The following is a 21,410-nucleotide window of genomic DNA, read 5'->3' on the forward strand; positions in this document are numbered from 1 at the left end:
TTTTTGAATCTGAAAGCTATGTGCACTTCAACTCAGCATTTTTGGGTAAGGACTACAGGTACACTGATCCATTCTGTCTATGTCCACATGTGAATTTTAAGAAATGAAGATGAGAATAATGAATGCATAACAAACTAGATAGTAAATAGTCAAATAATTCAGAATAGAAAAATATTTTTTCCAAAGGATCCCATTTCATCTTCCTTTATAGTCATTATAAGGAATACCTGAGCATCTATCTCTGAAGTTTTACTTTTGAAAGAAAAGCTCTTACCTGTTGTTGACCAGTATCTAAGCCCAAGGCTTTAACGAACCCTGATGGGTCAATGTATCGTCTGTTACTGTTTTGTAACAAAGCAAACAAGTACTGGAGATGCTCGCATATAGTCTGAGGTTCATAATCTATTAAAAGAAAAACGTGTTTTAAAAAGTTATTACTTTTTAAAGGACCCTACTTCCTTTTCAAATGAGAACATAGACACCCTTGCATTCAAACTGCACTGTATTGTCATGTTTTAAAAACTTTGTAAGAGACAGAGTTGGCAATCGTCTTTTTCTAAACTAGGGCCATCAGAGCTGTACATACACAGCATCTAAAGACTACAGGCTATACACACTGTATGTATTAAATGCACTGCCACAATAACTCTTTCCCCAAATATGGATACACTCTTGTACAAAAAAACCATGCTCCCTCTGCCTAAGATGGTTGAGCAGGGCCAGGGCTACACCTCAGTGGAACAGCATCTGCCTGGCAAGCATGAGGTCAAGAGTTTAATTCCCAGTACCAAAATAACAAATAAACTAATTTTTAAAAAGGCGGTTGAGTATGTTCAAGTGATCTCACATATCTAGGCTTCACATAAACCAAACAATTAACAGGGAATCTCAAGTACAGCCATCCACTGGTCTTTGCCTGTTCTGTGATGAAACGTTTTGCAAGTATTTCTTGGCCAGTTATCAGGTCAACACTGTCAGTGCATGGTACTAGAGGGTCAACGTGCCAGCTTTTACCCCATTACCAGCTTCCTGTGGTACGTTTTCACCAAAGCTCTAGGTTCCTGAACCTCCTCTGCTAGCCTCAACCCCAGCACACCCAGGGAGGCACATCCTGTGGTCACTGGACACCCTCTCAGGTGACTGTGGAGGGGGGTTCACCAGCCCAGTGCCTTCTTAGAGATAGTTTCCAGCACGGATCCCCAGCAAGGTATCTCCTCTCCTCTTCTCCTAACTGGGTGACCCTGCCATGGCAAATCTTTTTTTGGGGGGGTACCAAGAATTGAACTCGCAACCTCTTGCTTGCCAGGCAGGCGCTTATGCCACTGAGCTAAATCCCTAGCCCTGCAAATCATTTTATTAAAACAGAAACCTAGCTTTCTATCTTCTCATGAATAAATTCAAAATGATCCATTTCAAATTACGTAGTAGCTGTTACTCAAAACACATAAGAGCCAGCAAGATGGCACACACCTGTTATCCCAACACTCATGAGGGCTGAGTGAGAAGGACTGTCACAAGTTTGAGTCTAGCCTGAGCTACATAGCCAGCCTGAACTATACAGTGAAACACTTTCTCAAGCAGACCAAAAATAAATAAGGACAAGCAAGTGTTTTACCTTCATCTGAAATGTTAGCCACACTGGTGCAAAAACAACACATTTATGTGGGGGCTAAACCTGTTTATGAAGATTGTGGCAGCCTGCCTGGCATGCCAACAAGAACCCATGTCTCCCCTTTTCTGGTTGGTTGCTATAGCTGTCAACACACTCAGAGTGAGCTCACACGCCCATCCTTACCAACCTTTCTCTTCGTGGACACCATCTCCCCTCATGTGGTCACTGCAAGTGCTTGGACACAAGTAGAGAGCCTGCCGAAGCTCCAGGTTCAGAAACCACACTTGAAGAAATGTGTTGACGTAACACGTGGCTCCGAGGTTTGTCAGGCCCACAAATGAGTTCTACAGAAACACAAGATCATCAAATTTATTTCCCATTAAACACAAAATCTATAAGGAGCAGTATTATTTTTAAATTTCCAGATTAAAGGTTGGTAACATTGTCCCAACCCACATGGTACAACCACCTTAAAGCCTCTTTTGGCTGAAGGTGGGGGAGAATTTTCCCAAAAGCCCAGTGGGCAGAGGCTTGCCCACCGCTGTGAGGACGACTTCATACCACTGCCTGTCACTAGCAGGCTGCCACTCCAGCCAGCCACTGCACTCAAAATTGAAATAGTAGAGTCTAGTAAGGATCAGTTTTGACCATGTATTCACAGGCTTGTCATTTGCTATGTTCCTAAAATTGCCAACACTCAGTACCCAAATTCCATTTTAGTCCTAGAAATTAGACTTGGGACACTGGGAACTTGGCCCATCTGCTTCCAAAAAGTAAGAATCTGCAGGTGTAGTGGCACAAGTCTGCAATCCCAGGACTCAGGAGGCTGAGACAAGAGGTTCACCATGAGGCCAACCTGGTCTATATAATGAGACTTCTCCATCTCAACCCCTCTCCCAAAAAACAGATAGCCTGAACTATTATAAAGAATTACACAAGTCCGAGAAAATGAAGCTATATCATAAGAGGAGCTTCTTCCTTTCAAGTACCACCTCCTTTAAAATAATTTAAGCTATGGACCAGGGAATATAGCTCAGTGGCACAGTGCCTGTCTGGCAAGTGCAAAGTCTTGAGTTCAATTCCCATCACTAGAAATAAATTAATAAATGAAATAAAGTAATTTAAAGTAAAAAAAAAAAAAGCATACTATGTTAAGCCTCACACAGTTATCAGCATTAACTAAAACTATTATGTACTGTAGTATACACAGTTATCTGTTTTAACCACGTTAGCCTCACGTGTTCGGAGATGGGGGGGCAGTTGGCTGGATCCTGTGGGAATATACTCATCACTGCAGCACCCCACTAATAAGGCCAACAGCCAGCCACAGTGGGGAATGGAGGCTGCCCTAGAAAACGGAGCTCTTTCCTCCCCCTTTCTGCTTCCTGGCAGTCGTGATGCAGCTCTTCCTCTGCCTAGGCTCCTCCACCAAGGCCTCTCTCCCTTTCAGCCAGCAAACCACAAGGGAAAACACATGCCAGAAATCAGCCTCCCTTTGGTTAAATTGTGGGTGTCACACACTGTATCCCTGGCAACAAGAAGGTAGTATGGCTGAGAGTGGTGGGCAACATCTGTAATCCAGGCACTTGGAAGGTTGAGGCAGGAGGATTGTTGTGAGTTCGAGACCAGCCTAGAAAAGCCTGAATTGCACAATCAGACTGTATCAAAGACAAAAACACCAGGGATATAGCTCAGGAGCACTGTGCCTGCCTGGCAAGCACAATGACCTGATTTTGATTCCTGGTTCAAAAAAACAAAAAACAGAAAGAAGTACATTATAAACTGTTCCAATTCAAGCTGGTTGGCTTTCAATTCTACTACTTAGCTTAAAGCTGCACAGGTTACCTGAAATCAGTAGTGGTTTCTGTTTTAGCAACAAAAACGAGAAATACCATACATGTCACTTACCTTTTTTCTCCTCTCACAGTTGGGATCATCAATGTTATGAAAAGTATTCTCATCTATTTCTCCTAACCAAATATGCTCACCAATCCCAACCAAGCAATTTGGATTTCCTTTGCAGTTTCGTCTAAAAGAAAAAAGGGAAAAATTATTGTTTGGTTTTAAAGAACCCAGTAGAGGACAGAGAGTAAATAGCTACTATACTAATGGTTACAGAACTTAAAAATGTTCTATCATTGGTCATGGTGGGGCTGGTGATGTGGTTCAGTTCTTGAGTATTTGTATAGACTGTACAAGGTCTTATGTTCATTCTACATCACTCCAAGCATTAAAAATAATAATAATAAAAATAAAAATAGCAGCAGCAGTGCTAAGAGCAGTGTACAACTCTATGTGTTGAATTACACAGCCCTGGAAACATTAGTAACCAATGGCTTATACACTTTAAATGTGTGATATCACTTCTCATACATTGTTCATCTCTAAAACCATGCTGGGCTTAGTGCTTTGGGAAGCTGAGGCAGGATTGCCCTGAGTTGCAGGCCAGCCTGGACTACACAGGGCGTTCACAGTCAGCCTTAACTACATAATGAGACCTTGTACCAAAGGGGGGGGTACTTAGCAAAGCAAGAAAATATAAGATACTTAGACTGGGAAAGATGGCACACACTTAAAATTGCAGAAAGTCAAGGAAGGATGATCATGATTTCAAGGTCAACCAGAGCTCTATAGCAAGCCCCTTTCAGCCCCACCACCTGAAAAGTCAAGTTTGTGGAGCAATAGAGAAATAGGCATGTAAATACCGCTCGTGGAAATGCAAACTGGTACTCTTATGGAGGATTTTTCTTTTTTGGTAACTCCTAACAAAAACTACATAAGGATACATTTGACCTAGCAATCTAATTTTTAAAAATTCAACCTGAAAATATACCCCCCCCATGAGTGCAGATACACATAGGTTTCTCCTTGTGTATAATCTGTATAATCACAAAATACTGAAAACAAACCAGAAACACTGAAATGCAGAAGATACAGTGTAACACATGGTGGAATGTTACGTAACTGTAAAACAGAAACATGAAGATCTAAGGGATGTGGAATAATTCCAATGATAAATTAAATGAAAAATTGCCAGATGTGGTGGCGCACACCTGTAATGCCAGCACTCTCTAGGCTGAAACAAGAGGATTGCTGTGAGGCCAGTGAAAAAAAGGATTTGTGGTACATTATTCTTTCTATTAAAAAATATAAGGATGGGGGCTGGGGATTTAGCTCAGTGGCATAAGTGCCTGCCTTGCAAGCAGGCAGTCGTGAGTTCGATCCCCGGTACAGATAAAAAGGAAAAAGACAGAAAAAAAAGAAAAGGAATGTGTGAAATTTTTTTGGACACACCAACACACGAGTGAATTGCTGGACCATACCATGGTAATGATTTTTCACAACACACACAAATCAGCAAGGATGGCAGGAGCCCTAAATTCAGCACAGAGGAAAACATACTTGAGTCAGGCACGGTTGCACACACTGGCAATTTCAGCACTCAGGAAGCTGGGTTACACAATAAGTTCAAGACCAGCCTAAACTACATAGTGAGATCTTGTCTTGGGGTAGGTGGGGGGAGGACAAAGAAAGAAAGAGAAAAGCATTTCAACTGAACAAAATATGGAGTGAGCAGTGGCATGGGGCCAGTCACTTAACAGCCATGGCTAGCAAGCTCATTAAGTTAAATGGAGCAAAATGCAGGCTTTCTTTTTACAATGTGGTAAATTAACAGTTCTGAAACACAAATCCCAATTTCTAAATATTCTTCATTGAAGTATCTAAGACTCCTTAGGGAAATTTAAAGACATACCAAAAACTTCCTGCTTTGTACCAAATGTTAAAGTTAAAAACAAGGTAAAAAAGCATAACCAATTGCTAGAGGATATTCCAGGGGCCATACCTGGCAGTAGGGGAAAATACAGCAACTCAGGGGTAAGCAACCTGGTGTGAATCCTCCGTGCTGGAAAAGCAAATAGCAATGTAATATAACAGTAGGATTATAACCTACTAAAATAAATACGGTTACAACCTGTGAATGGCCACATAGATACATGGATGGAAAGAAAACTCTTTTACAGAAGAAATCCAGTAGCAGTTATGAACAGAAGGACAATTTCAGAAAAATCAACATCTGACATCAAAATGTGAAACTCAGACAGGAATATCAATACATCCCAGTGCATGCAAGCTGACGAAACAGTATTTGCAATGTCTCAAAGTATCTCAGCATAAGTCAACTCATTACCAAAGGAGAATACAGTGACTTTGAGCAGAGAAATTAAAATCATTACAATGGGACAGACAGCACACACTTTCTGGTATAGTGCACAAAGAACACGGCACCACTGCCTCGTGTTCCAGCCCTGGGTGCATGACCCAGATCGAATCACAAGGAAAAATCAGACAAACGGAATTTTAGAAACTTTCTACAATGTATCCTTACTTATCCTTTTCAAAAACATCAATGTGAAGTAACCATTCCACATTAAGAGACTACAAGGCTGGGGAGATAGCCCTGCAGCACAGTGTCTGTTGGGCAAGTGTGAGGCCCTGAGTTTGAGTTCTACTACAAAAAAAAAAAAAAAAAAAAAAAAAAGACTACAAAGATATGACAATGCAGCATCTGAGGATGGTTTTGTTTGGTTCTCATTCATTACTTTTTTGGCCTATAATGCACATTGTTAGGCGGGGCACTATACCATTTGCCTATAACCCAGGCCCTGGGTTCACTTCTCACAAGGAGACAGACACAGACACAAAGCCAGGCAGGCAGGCAGGCAAGGAATATGGCTAGGACATGGTGCTCCAATGAGTACGAAACAATGCAAACTATTGCAGTCAGAAAAAAACAAACATGAAGCCAGGCTCGGTGGCTCACACAGCACTCGGGAAGCTGAGGCATAAAGACAGCTCAAGACCAGCCTGGGCTTCACCGTGAGTTTAAGGCCAATTTCAATTAACTGCATAGTGAAACTCTGTCTCAAAAAGACCAAAAAAGAGAAGGAAAAAAAAAGGGGGGGGGTCAAGACAAGACAATTTATTGTGATGTTAACAGTATCAATTAGTTGAAAAGGAACACAATAATTTCATCTCACCATCTTTTGTTTAGAAATGGAAGCACCACGCACCTGACTCAAGGATTCTAGGATGAAGGACACAAGGTAAATAAGCAGCTCTGAGGTCAGCTGGTAGCTGCAGGTCAGGAGTAAGATTTCCTTATGCAGCGCTGGGGATTGAACTCAGCTACGCTGAGCTTTATAAACCTCAGTCTTTTTTACATTTTCATGATGAGACAGTCTTACTGAATTGTACCAGCCGGCCTCAGACTTCCCATTTCTCCCTCAGGTTCCCTGCAGCCGGGGTCACAGGAACAAGCCACTGCTAAGCCGGCTTCCAACACTCTTTATACTGCAGTTACCACAGAATGGACTATACACACCCAGTGTTACTGTTTTGAATGCTCTGTTTAAGTGTAGTGCTTTCCTGGCTTTAAAATCAAATATGGCAGCCAGGGATTTAGCTCAGCAGTGCAGTGTTTGCCTAGCAAGCATGGAGGTCTTGAGTTCGACCTCCGGCTCCAAAAACAACAACAAAAAAATTGCAAGGATAGCCAACAGGAATTCTGTTTCCTTCAAAGAAAATGACAAAGAGAGAAAAAAAAAGAAACTAAGGAAACTAACAGTAATGCTCAGTGTAGCGTTTGCTGAGCATAAATTTTTATGTTAATACTATCTGCAGTGCAAGGTAGGACGCCCCTGTAATTCCAGCACTATGGCCCTGATTGCTCCTTCACCAGGGCTCCACATGTACCGAGCAAGACATCCTGCTGGCATCAGCACCAGGGAGCCAGATGACTTAATTCTTAAAAAATTATTTTGTCTCTCCTCTTCAAACCTTCTTGTACATCCAAAGAAGACAGAGAGGGGAACTGGGGATTGTGGCACATGCTAATGGAGAGGGTGAGGAGGACTAAGTTCAAGGCCATCCCGAGCACCTTCAGTCAAACCCTGGGTCAAACACAACCAGAAGGGCTGGGCACGCAGCTCAATGGTAGAGCCCTTGGGACCATGCAGGAAGCCCTGGCTTCAATCCCCAGTACAGAAAGAAAAAAAAGGAAATGCAAGGGCAGCAGCTCCAGAGAAATGCACACTTAAGAGCAGCCACAAAAGATGTTGCCTATCACTAATCAAATCAGCAAAGGGACCCAGTATTAACACTCAGTGTTGAACCACAGCCAAATGATAGTCCTTGCCCACTCACTGCCCACGGGGAGTAGGAACTTGGCTTCCCTCAGGAAAACTGCACCCTACACGCTCACACAGAACAATGACAGCACACAGGGGAAGCCTAGAGGCGTGGATTTTCTTCTACACCAACCAATTCTGACAACTGCTAAGTGCTAATTCAATTCTGACATTACGTATCTATAGTTATGGCCCAATTTCACAAGTGAAGGAAGCCATCCCACTGCCCCTGCTTCAGCTGCCAACGCAGGTCTCCAGTGCTTGGGGGTCTGACAAGTTCCCATGACCAACTCTGCTCTAACTCAGTAATTTGCTGGAATGGCTCACAGAACTCAGATACTGACTTATTAAGAGACCTCAAAGATGGTCAGGGTAAGGTGTGGAAGCCTACTGGGCTGCAGAACCATTCTTGGACACAGCTTCTTGCAGCTACCTTGGGGCTCTCTGAACCCCATTCTTTTGGGGTTTTAAAGAGACTTCATTTACACAGGCAGATGCGTTAGATCACCAGCCACTGGAAATTAATTCAACTTTCAGCCCCTCCCCCACCCCTTCCCTGGAGGGCTGGGGCTGAAGGTTCCAACCTTCTAATCACTCAGTTGGTTCCCCTGCCAACCAAAGCCCATCGGGAGGAGGCTGTGCCCTCTCATCAGCACAAAAAGACAGTTAACTCTTCCAAGATTCTGCAAGTTTTAGGGGCTGTGTGCCAGAAATGATCCAAGGCTCAAATATCATATACCCAGTATAAGCTAGAATCACAGCATCGCACATTGCTTTTAGGAAAACTCAAGAGAAAATGTCTCAGATATTCAACAACACTGACACGAAGGACTCTTTCAGTAACTGCCACGCACATGTCTATATACGATGCAACCACACAGATGCAAAGGAACAGTATGATGATGAACTCAGCCCAATAAAGTGCATTTAATTCTAGGTCTATACCGTATCATCAAGTTGCTGAAGGAGTAAGTCCCAAACAGTTCCTGCTTGACAAGCACAAGGTCCTGAGTTTGATTCCTAGGACCTCAATTCCAAAAGTTCAGCATGACACACTAAGCAGACCTTGGTGGCAATTTTAGGTCAGAGATCCCGAGGCAGCAGAATTAACAACGGACTAAAGCTGAGCAAGGCCCGACGCAGTCTTCCTAGCCAATGATGAGGTCTCGAGTCCCTGGCTGCCGCTGGCTGGAGGGAGACCCCACCCGGGTGCTGTGGTGCAGGGAACTGGGAAGGTGGGGCTCCCCTGGGTCTCTGCCCGGATGGCCCCACCACTGTAACAGTGAAAAGGACTAAGAAGGCACCGTAGGGGCAGTTTCTTCCCATGGAATTATCAGGGATTACTGGGTCAGACTCTCAAAAGGGACAATCTTTGCAACTGACACCGATGCGTGCCACAACTGGACAGCTGCATCTCTGCTGCAGAGTATGAAGCTCATATAAATACCATTAAAAAAAAAAAAAGACACCTCAGCATGACAAGAACGCTTTAGATGGACAAGAAGAAAGCAGGTGGCAAAGGGGCTGCAAATGATGGATAATGATTTCTCATACAGAACCGACATTATCTGCAGCGTTCTACGTGAAAATAAAGATGAGATTGTAATTCTGGCCTCAGAAAAATCTGAGTGTGTAAGAGCAAGAGACTCAATAGAAAGACAGTTCAAATCTGTAAACAGAGGAAACCACCAAAACAAGATTGTGGTCCTCCTGTAGACGTCCCTTCCTAGATGGAAAAGCTCTGCTTTTACAGCAACTCAGAAATTGCACCTTGTGACAGCTAGTCATAAACTTTTTGTTTTGTTTTTGGAGACAAGGTCTTGTTACATAGTCAGCCTCAAACTCACGATGTTCCTCTAGTGCTAGAGATTATGGGTATGCTCTGCCATGCCCAGCACACGATTTTTTCTTATATCAGGGATTAAACTCATGACCTCATGCTTGCCAGGCAGGCACTTAAGCCACTGAGCCCCCCTGACCTCAGTCTATGAACTTTTAAAAAAGCATTTGGATGTAAAAAATTGGCTACGTATGTAGCCTTTAGTTGGCTATTTTACTGTTTTTGTTGGTCATACATAAACTTCTAGTTATACAGTACAACTGAATATATCAGAATTATTCAAAAACCATATATGAATTTTTTCTGGACAACTGACTCTGTAGTGCACACTGGCCTTGAACTTGCTTGGTCATTCAGGCTGGCCTCAAACTCGTAACGCTCCTGTCTCTCTACAGACAGAGATTATTAAGTTAAATTTCAAAAACATGATTAAGAGCTGAGTGTGGTGGCACATGCCTATAGTACGAGAACTTGGGGGGCTGAAGCAGTGTTGCCATGAGTTGCAAGCCAGTGTGGGCTGCAGGAGAACCTGTCTCCAAAATAATACCACCACCAGGTTTAAGCCAGGAATAGCCCTTGCCTATAAGAATGAAGCAGGAATTCAGGCCAACTTACTGAAACCCTGTCTCAAAAGGAAAGGGAAGATTTAGCTCAGTGGTAGATGATTCCTGGGTTTAATCCTCAGTACTGTATTATAAAAAAATAAAGCTAAAATGACTTTAAAAAATAAAGGTGGGGGTCTTAACTAATTCAGTAGCAATGAAAAGAAAGCTGAACTCAAGCAAATGGAGGATGAAGCCAACAGAACTTGGACACCAGTTAGATGGGGTTGGCAAGAAAAGAAAGGAGCTGGACTGATGCCCAAAAATTGTAAAAAAAAAAAAAAAAGTCCATAAATCAAAACTCATTTTTCACAGTAATGCAAAAGCAGTCATGTGTGGGGATTCTTGGTATGCAAATGACAAAGATCCTTTTACAATGACTGCAGTCAGTAAGATGCAGTTTTAGCTCTGTTGATAGATCCAAGGATGCCTTAAAACAGTGGACAGAAAATTTACAATCTAGAATTTCAGTTACTCTGCTGTTCAAAGAGTCAACCTTTGAATGAATGGAAGAGGGAGTTGGCAACACCCTCTGACGGGTCATTCAATGAGTTACTGCTTTTTCCTCTTCATCTGTTCCAGGGCATCATTCTGCCCGATACCCAGGTAGACATTAAATGAAGGTTGGCATGCAGCCTACAGTGCTCCCTCTGATACATTAAGGCTAACCTACTGCAGCACACGCCTCCTAAAAAGCTGCCTGACAATCTATACAAGGCTTTTTGGCTTTTGATGGTCTTTATACCCTTTGCCTCACAACTGCCACCTTTAAAAACACCTCCTTAGCGAGGTGGCACATGCCTGTAATCCCAGCACTCTGGAAACTAATGCTGGAGGACCTGAGTTCAAGGCCAGCCTAGATTAGAGAAAAATTCTCTCCTACAAAAGACCACTTTCTAAACAGAGGTCAATAAGCACTTTGATAACAATCAATCAGAGTCGGACGTGGGCCACCTGCCTTTAATTTCAGTACTTAGCAATCGAGGAAGATAATAAATTTGAGGCTAGCTTGAGTGAGCTAGCAAGACCCTGTCTCAAATCAAGTTTTAAAAAATGAAGCAGTATTATGGACATCTAGGTAGAATTGCTATAGGCTGGGCATGGTGCCATTCACCCAGAACTCCAGCACTCTTGAGGCTGAGGCAGGAGAATCATAGCAGGTTCCCGACCAGCCTGGGCTACAAAATGAGTTTAAGGTCAGCCTGAATGGCTTCGTGAGACCCTGTCTCAAAAAAAAAAAAAAAAAAAAAAAAAAAATTATAGACAGTGGGACAGAGACAGGCCCGCCAGGGAGTCATTGAAAAGAACACAATACAGCTGTGGCTGGAGGCACACCGGAAGAAGATTAACGTCACAATGGCCTGATTTACATACTTCCCTGAGGGATAAAGGGAAACTGGAGATTATTGGTATCACCTGTGTGGAATTTCCCATGTAAGTAAACCATTACCCCATCAGAGGTGGGCCATCCTCTCCCACCCACTAAGACTAAAAGGAAGATTACCACCAAAGCTAATGATGTCATCCATATGCTCTTACTACTATTACATTTATTTTCCCTGTATCATTTGGTGGTCCAGTATGAATAGAAGGGGAAAAAAAAGGCAAATAGAAAAGACACAAAAGCTGGGGATTTAGCTCAGCTGCATGAGCTCCTGCCTGGCAAGTGCTAGGTAGAGCTCAACCTCCGCTACCTCCCCCGCCCCCGAAAAAAGACAAGAAAACCCAGCTTCCCTAGGTAAAGTGGCACATAACTGTAATCCCAGCGCTCAGGAGGATGAGGCAGGAGGATCACAAGTTCGAGGCCACCCTGGACTACATAAAGTGTTCAGGGTTAGTCTGAACTACAAAGACCCAGTCTCAAAAACCCAAAACACACAGCACTCAGGAGGCTGAGCAGAAGAATCACGAGTGCGAGGCTAGCCTGAGTTATACAGTGAGCCTCCCGACTCAAAAAACAAAAATGCAGTTTGCAATGATAAATCAGGAAATAAGATTAAGCATTTCCCTTCTTAATGGGAAGATTTTTTTTTTCTGTACCAGGGAACAAATTTAGGATCTTGGGCTTGCCAGTCAGCTGTGCCGCTGAGCTACATCCCCATCCCAGATTTCTCTTCTTTCAAAATAAACATTTTCTCAACAGCAGTGTAAAGCTTGTGATCCCAGTGCTTTGGGAGACTGAAGCAAGAAAATCACAACTTCCTGTCCTACTCTGGCAACTTAGGAAATCTTGTCTCAAAAATAAATTAAAAGGGCTGGATATAGCTCAGTGCAAAGGCCCTGCATTCAGCCTCAATACTTTACACACACAGGAAGGAAGGAAGGAAGGAAGGAAGGAAGGAAGGAGGGAGGGAGGGAAGGAAGGAGGCAGGGAAGGAAAGAAGGAAGACAGACCACCACCAGGCTTGATGGCACACCCGCTGTGATCCCAGAACTAGGAAGGCCGAGACAAGAGGTCACCCGAGTTCCAGGCCAGCCTGGGCTCCACAGTTAGTTGAAGCCTGCACTACAGTGAATCCCTAAAAAAAAAATAAAAAATAAAAAGGAAAGGAAGGGCAGACGTGGAAAGAGAGGTGAGAGGAAAAAAGGGGGGGAGGCAATTATAACTGGGCATAGTGGCACACACCTGTAATCCCCGCACTCAGGAAGCTGAGGCAGAATAGTTGCGAGTTCGAGCCCAGCCTGGGCTGCAAAGTGAGCTCAAGGCCAGCCTGAACTGCACAAAGAGATCCTCTCTCAAAAAAAAAAAAAAAAAAAAAAAAAGCCAAGCATATATCCCTGAGGGAGGAGACGAAAACCTAAAAAAAAATCTTTAGGTGCTCATTCCATCACTTTTAAAACAAATAGGACTCGTCTGTTTTTAATGTGGTTTCCTTCAGAATCCCAAGTTTACCTGCCGTGGTGGCGCACACACGGAACCCTAGCGCTCAGGCAGCTGAAGCAGGAGGACTGCAGCAAGTTCCAGGCCAGCCTGCACCACACAGGGAGACCAACCCTGTCTAAAAATGAAAAGAAGAACCCCATGTTTATAATACACTTGCATGCCTATGTGATAGAAGACGGTCTTTTTAAAAAGTCAATGTGAGAGCAAGAGTGGTGGAGGTGGCACTGGGTATGTATGCGTGGTGACAGCTGTCAGGTCGGGATCTGGGCTGTTTATGCTGACAGTGCTGCTGTGCAGGACAGTTTCAAACTGCTCCCCGCACAGCAGCAGCAGTCTTCCTGGAGTGTGCCACACCCCACCTAGCAAAAGGAAACAATTCCATTTGTATAAAACCTATCTTCTTGGGCTGGGGATTTAGCTCAACAGCCTAAGTGCCTGCCTGCTAGGCAAGCACAAGGTCGTAAGATCCCCAGTTCCAAAATAAATGAATGAATAAATAAAGAAAACCTATCTACTTAAAATAAGAAACCAGACTTTACAGGTTAACACAATGTATCAAACAAACGCTCCCACAGTGAGAATTACACCATTCAGAGGATACCAAGATACAGTCCCAGGTATCCAAGACATCTGACAGCAAATGCGGAGGCAGACAGGTTAGAGGACAACTTCTGGCATGTAAGTGTTGGGGTAGCATCAGATACTGAATGCTGCAGCAGAAATCTCAGGAGAGGGGAAAGATAAACTACTGCCAATCTCCTGTCCCTGAGGGCATGCAGAAGTGAAAGGTCAGAAAGGAAATTAAGCGCACTCCAGGTATAGGACAGCTTACAGAGACAGGACTTAGAAGCAAAGCCAAAATGAAGTCACAGAAGCCACGCTATACAAATCTTTCAGTAGGGTTCAGCACAGCTGGAGATTGGGAGAGAAGATGTGAAAATCCAAAAAGCTATGGAGAAGGCATAAATCAGGCCAGAACACTGAATGCCTCAAAGGGAGTGGGTGTGGTGTCTCACGCCTCTAATCCTAGCACTAGTGAGACTGAGACAGGATTGCTATAAATTCAAGGACAACCTGGGTGTCTCAAAAAAAACCAACTAATCTTTGGACTGGAGTTATAGTTCAATGGCATAGTGCTTGTCTGGCATGAGAAAAGCCCCTGGATCCAGTCCCCAGAACCATGCACAAATAAAATTATTTTTGGAAAATGTTAATCACTAATAAAGAAAACTTTAAAACTTTCTGCATTGGCCAGGAGTTTAGCTCAGCTGCATAAGTGCCTGCTTGGCAAACGCGAGGTCATGAGTTCAATCCCCGGCACAAAAAAAAAAAAAAAAAAAAAAACCAACTTAACGAAAGCATGCACTAAGGATACACAAGGCATCAGGATGTCGGCTAAGCCTCCTCCCTGACCTGCAGGCATCACCGCCAGGTTTACTGGCCTGATGATAGCTGCTCTTCTTTACACTGGCAAGATTTTCTTCATTCACCAAAAATGCCTCTGAAAACAGGGAATTTTTTTGATCTCTTTCATCACCTAAGATTCAAGCTGTCGAACACTCAACAGTATTAAAAATAGAGGCTTCAATCTAAAGAGTTTTCAGTATCACTGGGCACTTTAAAAGGAAAAATTTGAAAAGCATATTGACTACTAAAATAGTGTTAAAAATTCCTCCAGTAGAAAAGACTGCTGCTCAGTGTTTAAGAGTTTTAGTTGACTGCGGCTGGTGGCACATGCCTGTAAAGCCCAGTACTCTGGAGGCTAGGCAGGAAGATCTTTAGAGTTTGAGAACAACCTGGCTTGCATAGAACAAGGCCAGCCTGGACCACATGGAGAGGCCCTGTCTGGAAAGGGAACAACAACAAGAGGTAAGGAAGGTGTCATTCTAAACTATTTTTGGTCCATACTGCTGCCTCATTCTAGAACCACAAATCCAGTGAAGATCTGAAAAACAGGAAGGTGGGGACGGGATAATTATTTGATATTCCTGCCCATCAATATTAACTGCTCTTACCTCACACACATACACAAACAGTAACTATGTAATGTAAAGAGGCAGTTATTATGCTTCCCTATAGTGATATGTACTATATGTTACAATGTATCCCTAAGTGATCCATGCTACATGTTATAATGTATCCGCAAGTGGTATGTGCTGTATGTTACAATGTATCCTGCTCATTGTAACATACCTTAAACATACATAGTAAAAATTGTCTTTTAAAAAAGAATAAAAGGGGGCTGGGGATTTAGCTCCACAGCATAAGCACCTGCCTTGCAAGCAGGTGGTCGTGAGTTCGATCCTTGGTACTGATAAAAATGAAAAAGACAAAAAAAAAAAAAAAAAAAAAAAAAAAGAGCCAGGTATGGTTGGCACATACCTGCAATCCCAGCACTCAAGATTGCTGAGGCAAGGGAATTGTTGCAAGTTCGAGACCAGCCTGGACTAAAAAGTGAGCCCAAGGCCAGCCTGAACTGCTTAATGAGACAAAAAAAAAAAAAAAAAAAAGAAGAAGAAGAAGAAAAGAATAAAGCAAGGCTGGGGATGTGAGCTCAGTGCTAAATACTTGCCTAGTATGTGCAAGGCCCTAGGTTCAATGGAGGTATCTTCATGCAATGATATGGAAAAACGTATACTACCAAATAAATATAATGACATCTTTTTTAATTTTTTAAACAAAATTCTCACCCTGTGTATCTTTCTCACCTCTATTGATACAACATGCGGGTAACTCAAACTTCTGGGACTCGCACAGTCATCCTAGATTACTACACCAAGTCCATAGCAGGTACTGCAAATTTTTGTTGTGTAAACGAATATTTACTTCAGCATGGCATGTAAGACACACTCAACAGATAACTTAAATCAAAGACTCAAGGGTGTAGCTCACTGGCATCCATTTTTATCTAACAATTGAAGGCCACACCTGTAACTCCAACAATGCCTGTAACTCAAACAGGAAGGCAGAGCAAGGCTGATCATCACACCTTGTAAGTTCACCACCTTGTGGGTTCAAAGAAAGTCTTGAATAGATACTTAAATCTCACCTCAAAAAAAAAAAAAAAAAGGGCTGGGGATTTAGCTCAATGGCATAAGGCACATGGTCAACCAGTTCGATCCCAGGTATCACAAACAACCATCCAGATGAAAGAGGCCAGGGATATAGCTCAGTGACATAAGCACCTGCCTGGCAAGTGCAATTTCCTGAGTTTGATTGCTGGTACCCCTCCTCCAAAAAAAAAAAAAAAAAAAAAAAAACCAAACCTAGACAAAAGATATACAATAATGACCAAGGTCAAACAGGGCATGGACTTTATGGATCACAGCACCTACTAAACCAGGAGGATAGATACACTGTTAGGAAAAGTGCAGCATACCCAAGAAAAGAAAACAAGTGATTATTCTGTGCTGGTAAATATTGAAGCTGAAGGCAAAGCATGGTAGCACACACCTGTTATCCCAGCACTGAGACTGAGCTAGGAAGGCTGTCACAAGTTCAAAACCAGCCTGGGAAGAGCTGGGGATTTTAGCTCAGTGGCATAAGCACCTGCCTGGTAAGTGGAAGGTTCGATTCCTCCGTACGAAAAAAAAAGAAAAAGAAAAGAAGAAAAATAAATGTTGAAGCTAGAGTCAGGCATGATAGCCAATTCCTGAAATCTCAACTACTTTGAGAAGCTGAAGATGGATCATCATCACAAGCTGAAGACTAGTCTGGACTATTTAGTAAGACCCTGTTGGAAAAAAAAAAAAAAAAAACGTTGGACATGGCTGTGCATTCCAGCAATCCCAGCATTCAGGAGGCTCACTGAGAGTTCCAGGCCAGCCTTGGACTACATAGTGAGCTCAAGGCCAATCTCAACTGCAAAGAAAAATCTTGTCTGAAGAAACCAGTGGGGGAAAAAAACGCTGGGGGAACAAAAAGCAGGGCTAAGATGGAGTTTATGGAGGCCCTGCTTGAATCCCTAGCAGGGGGGTTGAGTTATTAAAACACTGCTGGCTGAGGGTAGGAAGCAAGGTATCCCCACCATCCACAAGGAACAGAATGTGAAGCAAAGCCATCACTGCACATCCCCTGTATTTCACTTCAAGGAACTTAACTGACCACATCCTCACTGTTAGCATACAACCCTGATCCTAAAAATTAAGATAATACATACAGGGCTGTGACTATTAGTGGCAGAACACAAGGACCTGAGTTCAATGTCTACTATGGAAAAAAAAAAAAGATACACGATATCTGTCAGGTTCTATGGCTCTCTATAGGATTTAATCCACCCTGTTTTCATTACATGTTTGAATCTCTCCTTCCTTCAGCTCTGGTATTACATTAAAAAATTTAGATAAAAACAATTGTATTACAACATTAAAACAGTACACTATTGAGCTGAGGATTTGGCTCAGCAATTTAAGTCCTGCCTGGCAAGCACAAGGTCATGAGTTCAAATCCCCGTATATGACTAAATTTTTATTTGTTTATTTATGGTACCAGGGATCAAACTTACAACCTTGAGCTTGCCAGGCAGGTGCTTATGTCGCTGAGCTAAATCCCTGGCAAACATCAGCATTTTATTTTACTTATATTTTTTGGTATCTGGGATCGAACTTACAACCATGGGTTTGCCAGGCAGGCGCTTAGGCCACTGAGTTAAATCCCTGGCCCCTGTGACTAAATTTTTGGTTTGGGGGAAGTTACTGAGAATTGAAGGGCACTCTTCTGACCTATATCCAACCTTACTTTTATTTTTTGACAGTATTTTTTTTTTCTTTTTGAGATAGTGTTTCCATATGGATAATCCAGGCTGTCTCTAATTTATGGTCATCCTCATGTCTCAATTTTCCCAAATACTAAGTAGGATTACAGGCGTATCCTACCTAGTGTAGTATGGCACAGGTTCTTGAGAAACTATCCAGGTGGGACTCAAAACTTTCTATCCTCCTGCCTCTGCTTCTCTGAATGCTGAGATCATAGTCAAAAACACTAGCATGCCCATCTTAATTCTTTAACTTCTTAATACAGTATCAAAAGAAATGATTAAGGGAGAGAGTAAGAAAAGAGATCCTGTGATATCTAAATATTCCAGGCATGGTGTCCCGTTCCTGTAATCCCAGTACTTGGGAGGCTGAGACAGGAAAATCACAAACTCAAGGCCAGCCTGAGATATACTGGAAAGCCTATCTCAAAAAAAAAAAAAAAAAAAAAAAAAAGAAAAGACAAAATTGTTTGGATATTTGGGGAAGTGTGTGTGAAAAAAATAGCCAAATAATAATAAACTGGGCTGGGCGTGTGGTACACACCTGTAATCCCAGCACTGCAGAGGCTGAAGCAGGTAAACTGCTGTTTGAGGCCAGCCTGGGCTACAAAGTGAGTTCAAGGCCAGTCTGAACTGCATAGTGAAACCCTTGTCTCAAAAAGACAAAAAATAAAGGTTTTTAAGTGGAAGATACCATTATCAAGAAATAAACAAACAAGGGGCTGGGGATTTAGCTCAGCGGCATAAGCTCCTGCCTTGCAAGCAGGCAGTCCGTGAGTTCGATCTCCAGTACCCATAAAAAGGAAAAAGACAAAAAAAAAAAAAAAAAAGAAACAAACAAACAAAAAAACCCTATAGCATAACAAGTAAATATTTGCAAATCACATACCTAACATTGCTATATAATGACCTAGTCAGGTATGGTGGTACTGTAATCCCAGCACTTGAAAGGCTGACAAGAATCACTGAGTTCTCTCAGGCAACCTGAGCTACATAGTGAGATGCCATCGAAAAACCAAAATTACGAGGTTCTCCTTCTCTTCCTCTTCTCTCTTTTTTTTTTTTTCCTTTTCCCAGAAGCCAAGCCTTTGCACTGAGCTACATCCCCAGAACTTTGAGACATGATTTCACTTAACTATCCAGGTGGGACTCAAACTTTCTATCCCCTTGCCTCTGCTTCTCTAAATGCTGATATCATAGTCTCACCAGCCTGAACAACAAAGTGAGACCCTGTCTTTAAAAAAAAAAAAAAAAAAAAAAAAAAACGTTGTGTAGGATGGGGTTGCTCTTGAATTCTCCTGCCTCAGGGTCCCAAAGTGCTGGGATTAGAAATGTGCACCACCACACCTGGTCACAGAGTATCTTTTAAGGGGGCCAATCATGTGGTGATGGCTGAACAAATTTGTTAACATACATAAAATATGTAAGGATACACTTTACATATTGTATGTAATTAATCTTATTATGTAGTTTAATCTTGAACTCCCGAGGGAGCCCAGGGTGGCGCTCTTCCCTAAACCCTCTCCAGAATACTAGGATTATAGGCATAGGCTGCCACCACGCCCAACACTACAGTTTAAATGACCGGGGCTCCGTAGTCCCAGCACGTGGGAGTCTGGAGCAGTAAAGATCACGCAGAGTTCAAAGTCAACCTGGGCTACACAGTAAGTTCAAGACCAGCCTGAACCACAAAGTGAGGCCCTGTCTTTAAAAAAAACAACAACAAAAAATCTATTATACACAGATTTTCGTCATTCCTACAATTGCAATTGGTAAATCAGAATTGCTCTCCTTGTGAGCCAAGTACCCGGTGCTTGGAATTATTGAAGTTTCTCAACTAGCTCCAAAGCCAGATATCATAACTTCCATTCCTTCTGGATCTCCCAGCGGAAAGTAAAAAATTCCAGGAGGTATTTACTAAATGCCTGCCGAAAAGGTTACTGAGCATGCTCGGCTTGGCCAAGTCAACTCAACAACATTCCACAACAAAAACTATTTCCCGCGTTAAGAAGGTGGAAAAGGGGAAAAAACAGGCACAATGCCCAGACAGGCAATTTTACCTAAAAGATAGGGTTACGGCAAACTTCAAGGACCAAGCAGAGGAGCACTTGCACAGCTCAAACACGCTTACTCGGTAAAGTGGTGCGGAGTCAGGACAAAAACAAAAAACAAACAAACAAAAAAAAACAACCCACAACCTTAGATCAACCTTACATCAAAGAGTGAGGGAAGGTCAGCGAAAGATGAAGCATGCCAGTAAAACCAAAGCTTCCTATTACTTGGACGACCAGAGTTGCGGGATCACCACCAATAGAACACGGACCTCACATACAGCAACGCTCTTCTTGCAAATGAAAATGCCGAATGGTAGCCAAAACCAACCATCAACGTTTGCTAAACTCTTACCCTTACCTGCAACATCACCGCCATCTTCTGGATGAGAACCCAACACCCTTTCTAAAAGGCTTTCAACAGCAGCATCACCTCCGCGCAAAGCCCGGGAGGCGCAGGTCGCGCAGACAGCGCAAAGAGCGCTCTCCGCGCCTCCCCAAAGCACGCAAAGGGTCGCCGCCTACCTTCCCCCACCCCGCCCGGCTTCCCGGGTCCGGCGCGCGGGGCGCCGCCAAGCGCTGCGCACGGGCCTCACCTGCAAACGCCGCGGATGCAGGGCTCCAGCCAGATGCGGTAGGCGGCCTCGATGTGCTCCTGCGACACCTCCTCTGGCCGCACCGTCTCCGCCCAACGCCAGGCCGCCTTCTCCAGCTGCAGCCGCGGGGCCATGGCCTTGGCCCCAGGAGCGCCGCTCGAGCCGGCCCGCGGTCGCCGCCTCGGCCGCCCAAATGGGCTCCGCCACCTGCCAGCGAAGAGAACCAGGAGCTCTCTGAGCCAGCTGGCCAGTCAATCACCTGTGCGCGCCACTGCCGCCGCGCCCGCCCGCGCCCAGCCCGCACGACTGGCCGCAAAGCGCAGTAGACACCCGCGTCCCCCCCCCCCCCGCGTCCGCAGAGGGTGGAAGCGGGCTCCCCACCTCTTAGGGCGCATGCGCGTTCCCGTCAGCCCCTGCGCCTCCTGCGCGGGTAACCCCACGGTCAGAGGAAGTGGAAGCGGTTGTCCAAGGCTGGCTTGCCACGTCCTCAGGGAGGCAGCAGCGGAACAGGCGTCTCAGCCTGTCTTCGGAGTAGCGCTGTAACACCACTACTCCAAAAGTCTGCGCCTGGAAGGAGGCCAGAAGGCTGACAGCTCTTATCTCGGGTACTTCCCCCTTTATCTGAGGAGGATTCACGCGAGAAGCTATATAACGCACATCATAGGTCCTCCGGACTGTAGGGTGGGGCCTCTTTACAAGCAGAGTGTCAAAGAAACCAAGGTCGGATCTCTGGAAGAATTTAAGCCTGGGTCGGTCCTTCCCGAACACTCCTGACGTCAAAGGGCGTTCTAGGTTTATTCTCGACCTAGAACAAGACTACATGTCCCAGCGTTCAGTGCGTTGGTGTCCCTTGCTACGTGTGAAGCATGCTGGAACATGTAGTC

The 21,410-nt window shown here is 43.8% G+C and overlaps 1 protein-coding gene across 2 annotated transcripts in view; it reads right to left on the bottom strand.

Moving 5' to 3' along the window:
- Usp48 (ubiquitin specific peptidase 48) overlaps nt 1-20,856 on the bottom strand; it is a 67,991-nt gene extending 47,135 nt beyond the window's left edge. For both annotated transcript variants that reach the window (XM_063235711.1, XM_063235710.1), the window contains exons 1-4: nt 20,527-20,856; nt 3,521-3,641; nt 1,800-1,956; nt 275-402 (exon numbers count right to left, since the gene is read on the bottom strand). In XM_063235711.1, the coding sequence (XP_063091781.1) occupies nt 275-402; nt 1,800-1,956; nt 3,521-3,641; nt 20,527-20,660 (540 nt within the window). In that variant the 5' untranslated portion in view covers nt 20,661-20,856. The remainder of the gene's footprint in view (nt 1-274; nt 403-1,799; nt 1,957-3,520; nt 3,642-20,526) is intronic.
- Between the last annotated feature and the right edge of the window lie 554 nt (nt 20,857-21,410).

Source organism: Cavia porcellus, unplaced genomic scaffold, assembly GCF_034190915.1.
Source record: "Cavia porcellus strain 051 isolate PalLab524CR breed Dunkin Hartley unplaced genomic scaffold, mCavPor4.1 scaffold_25, whole genome shotgun sequence".
Classification (NCBI taxonomy): domain Eukaryota; kingdom Metazoa; phylum Chordata; class Mammalia; order Rodentia; family Caviidae; genus Cavia; species Cavia porcellus.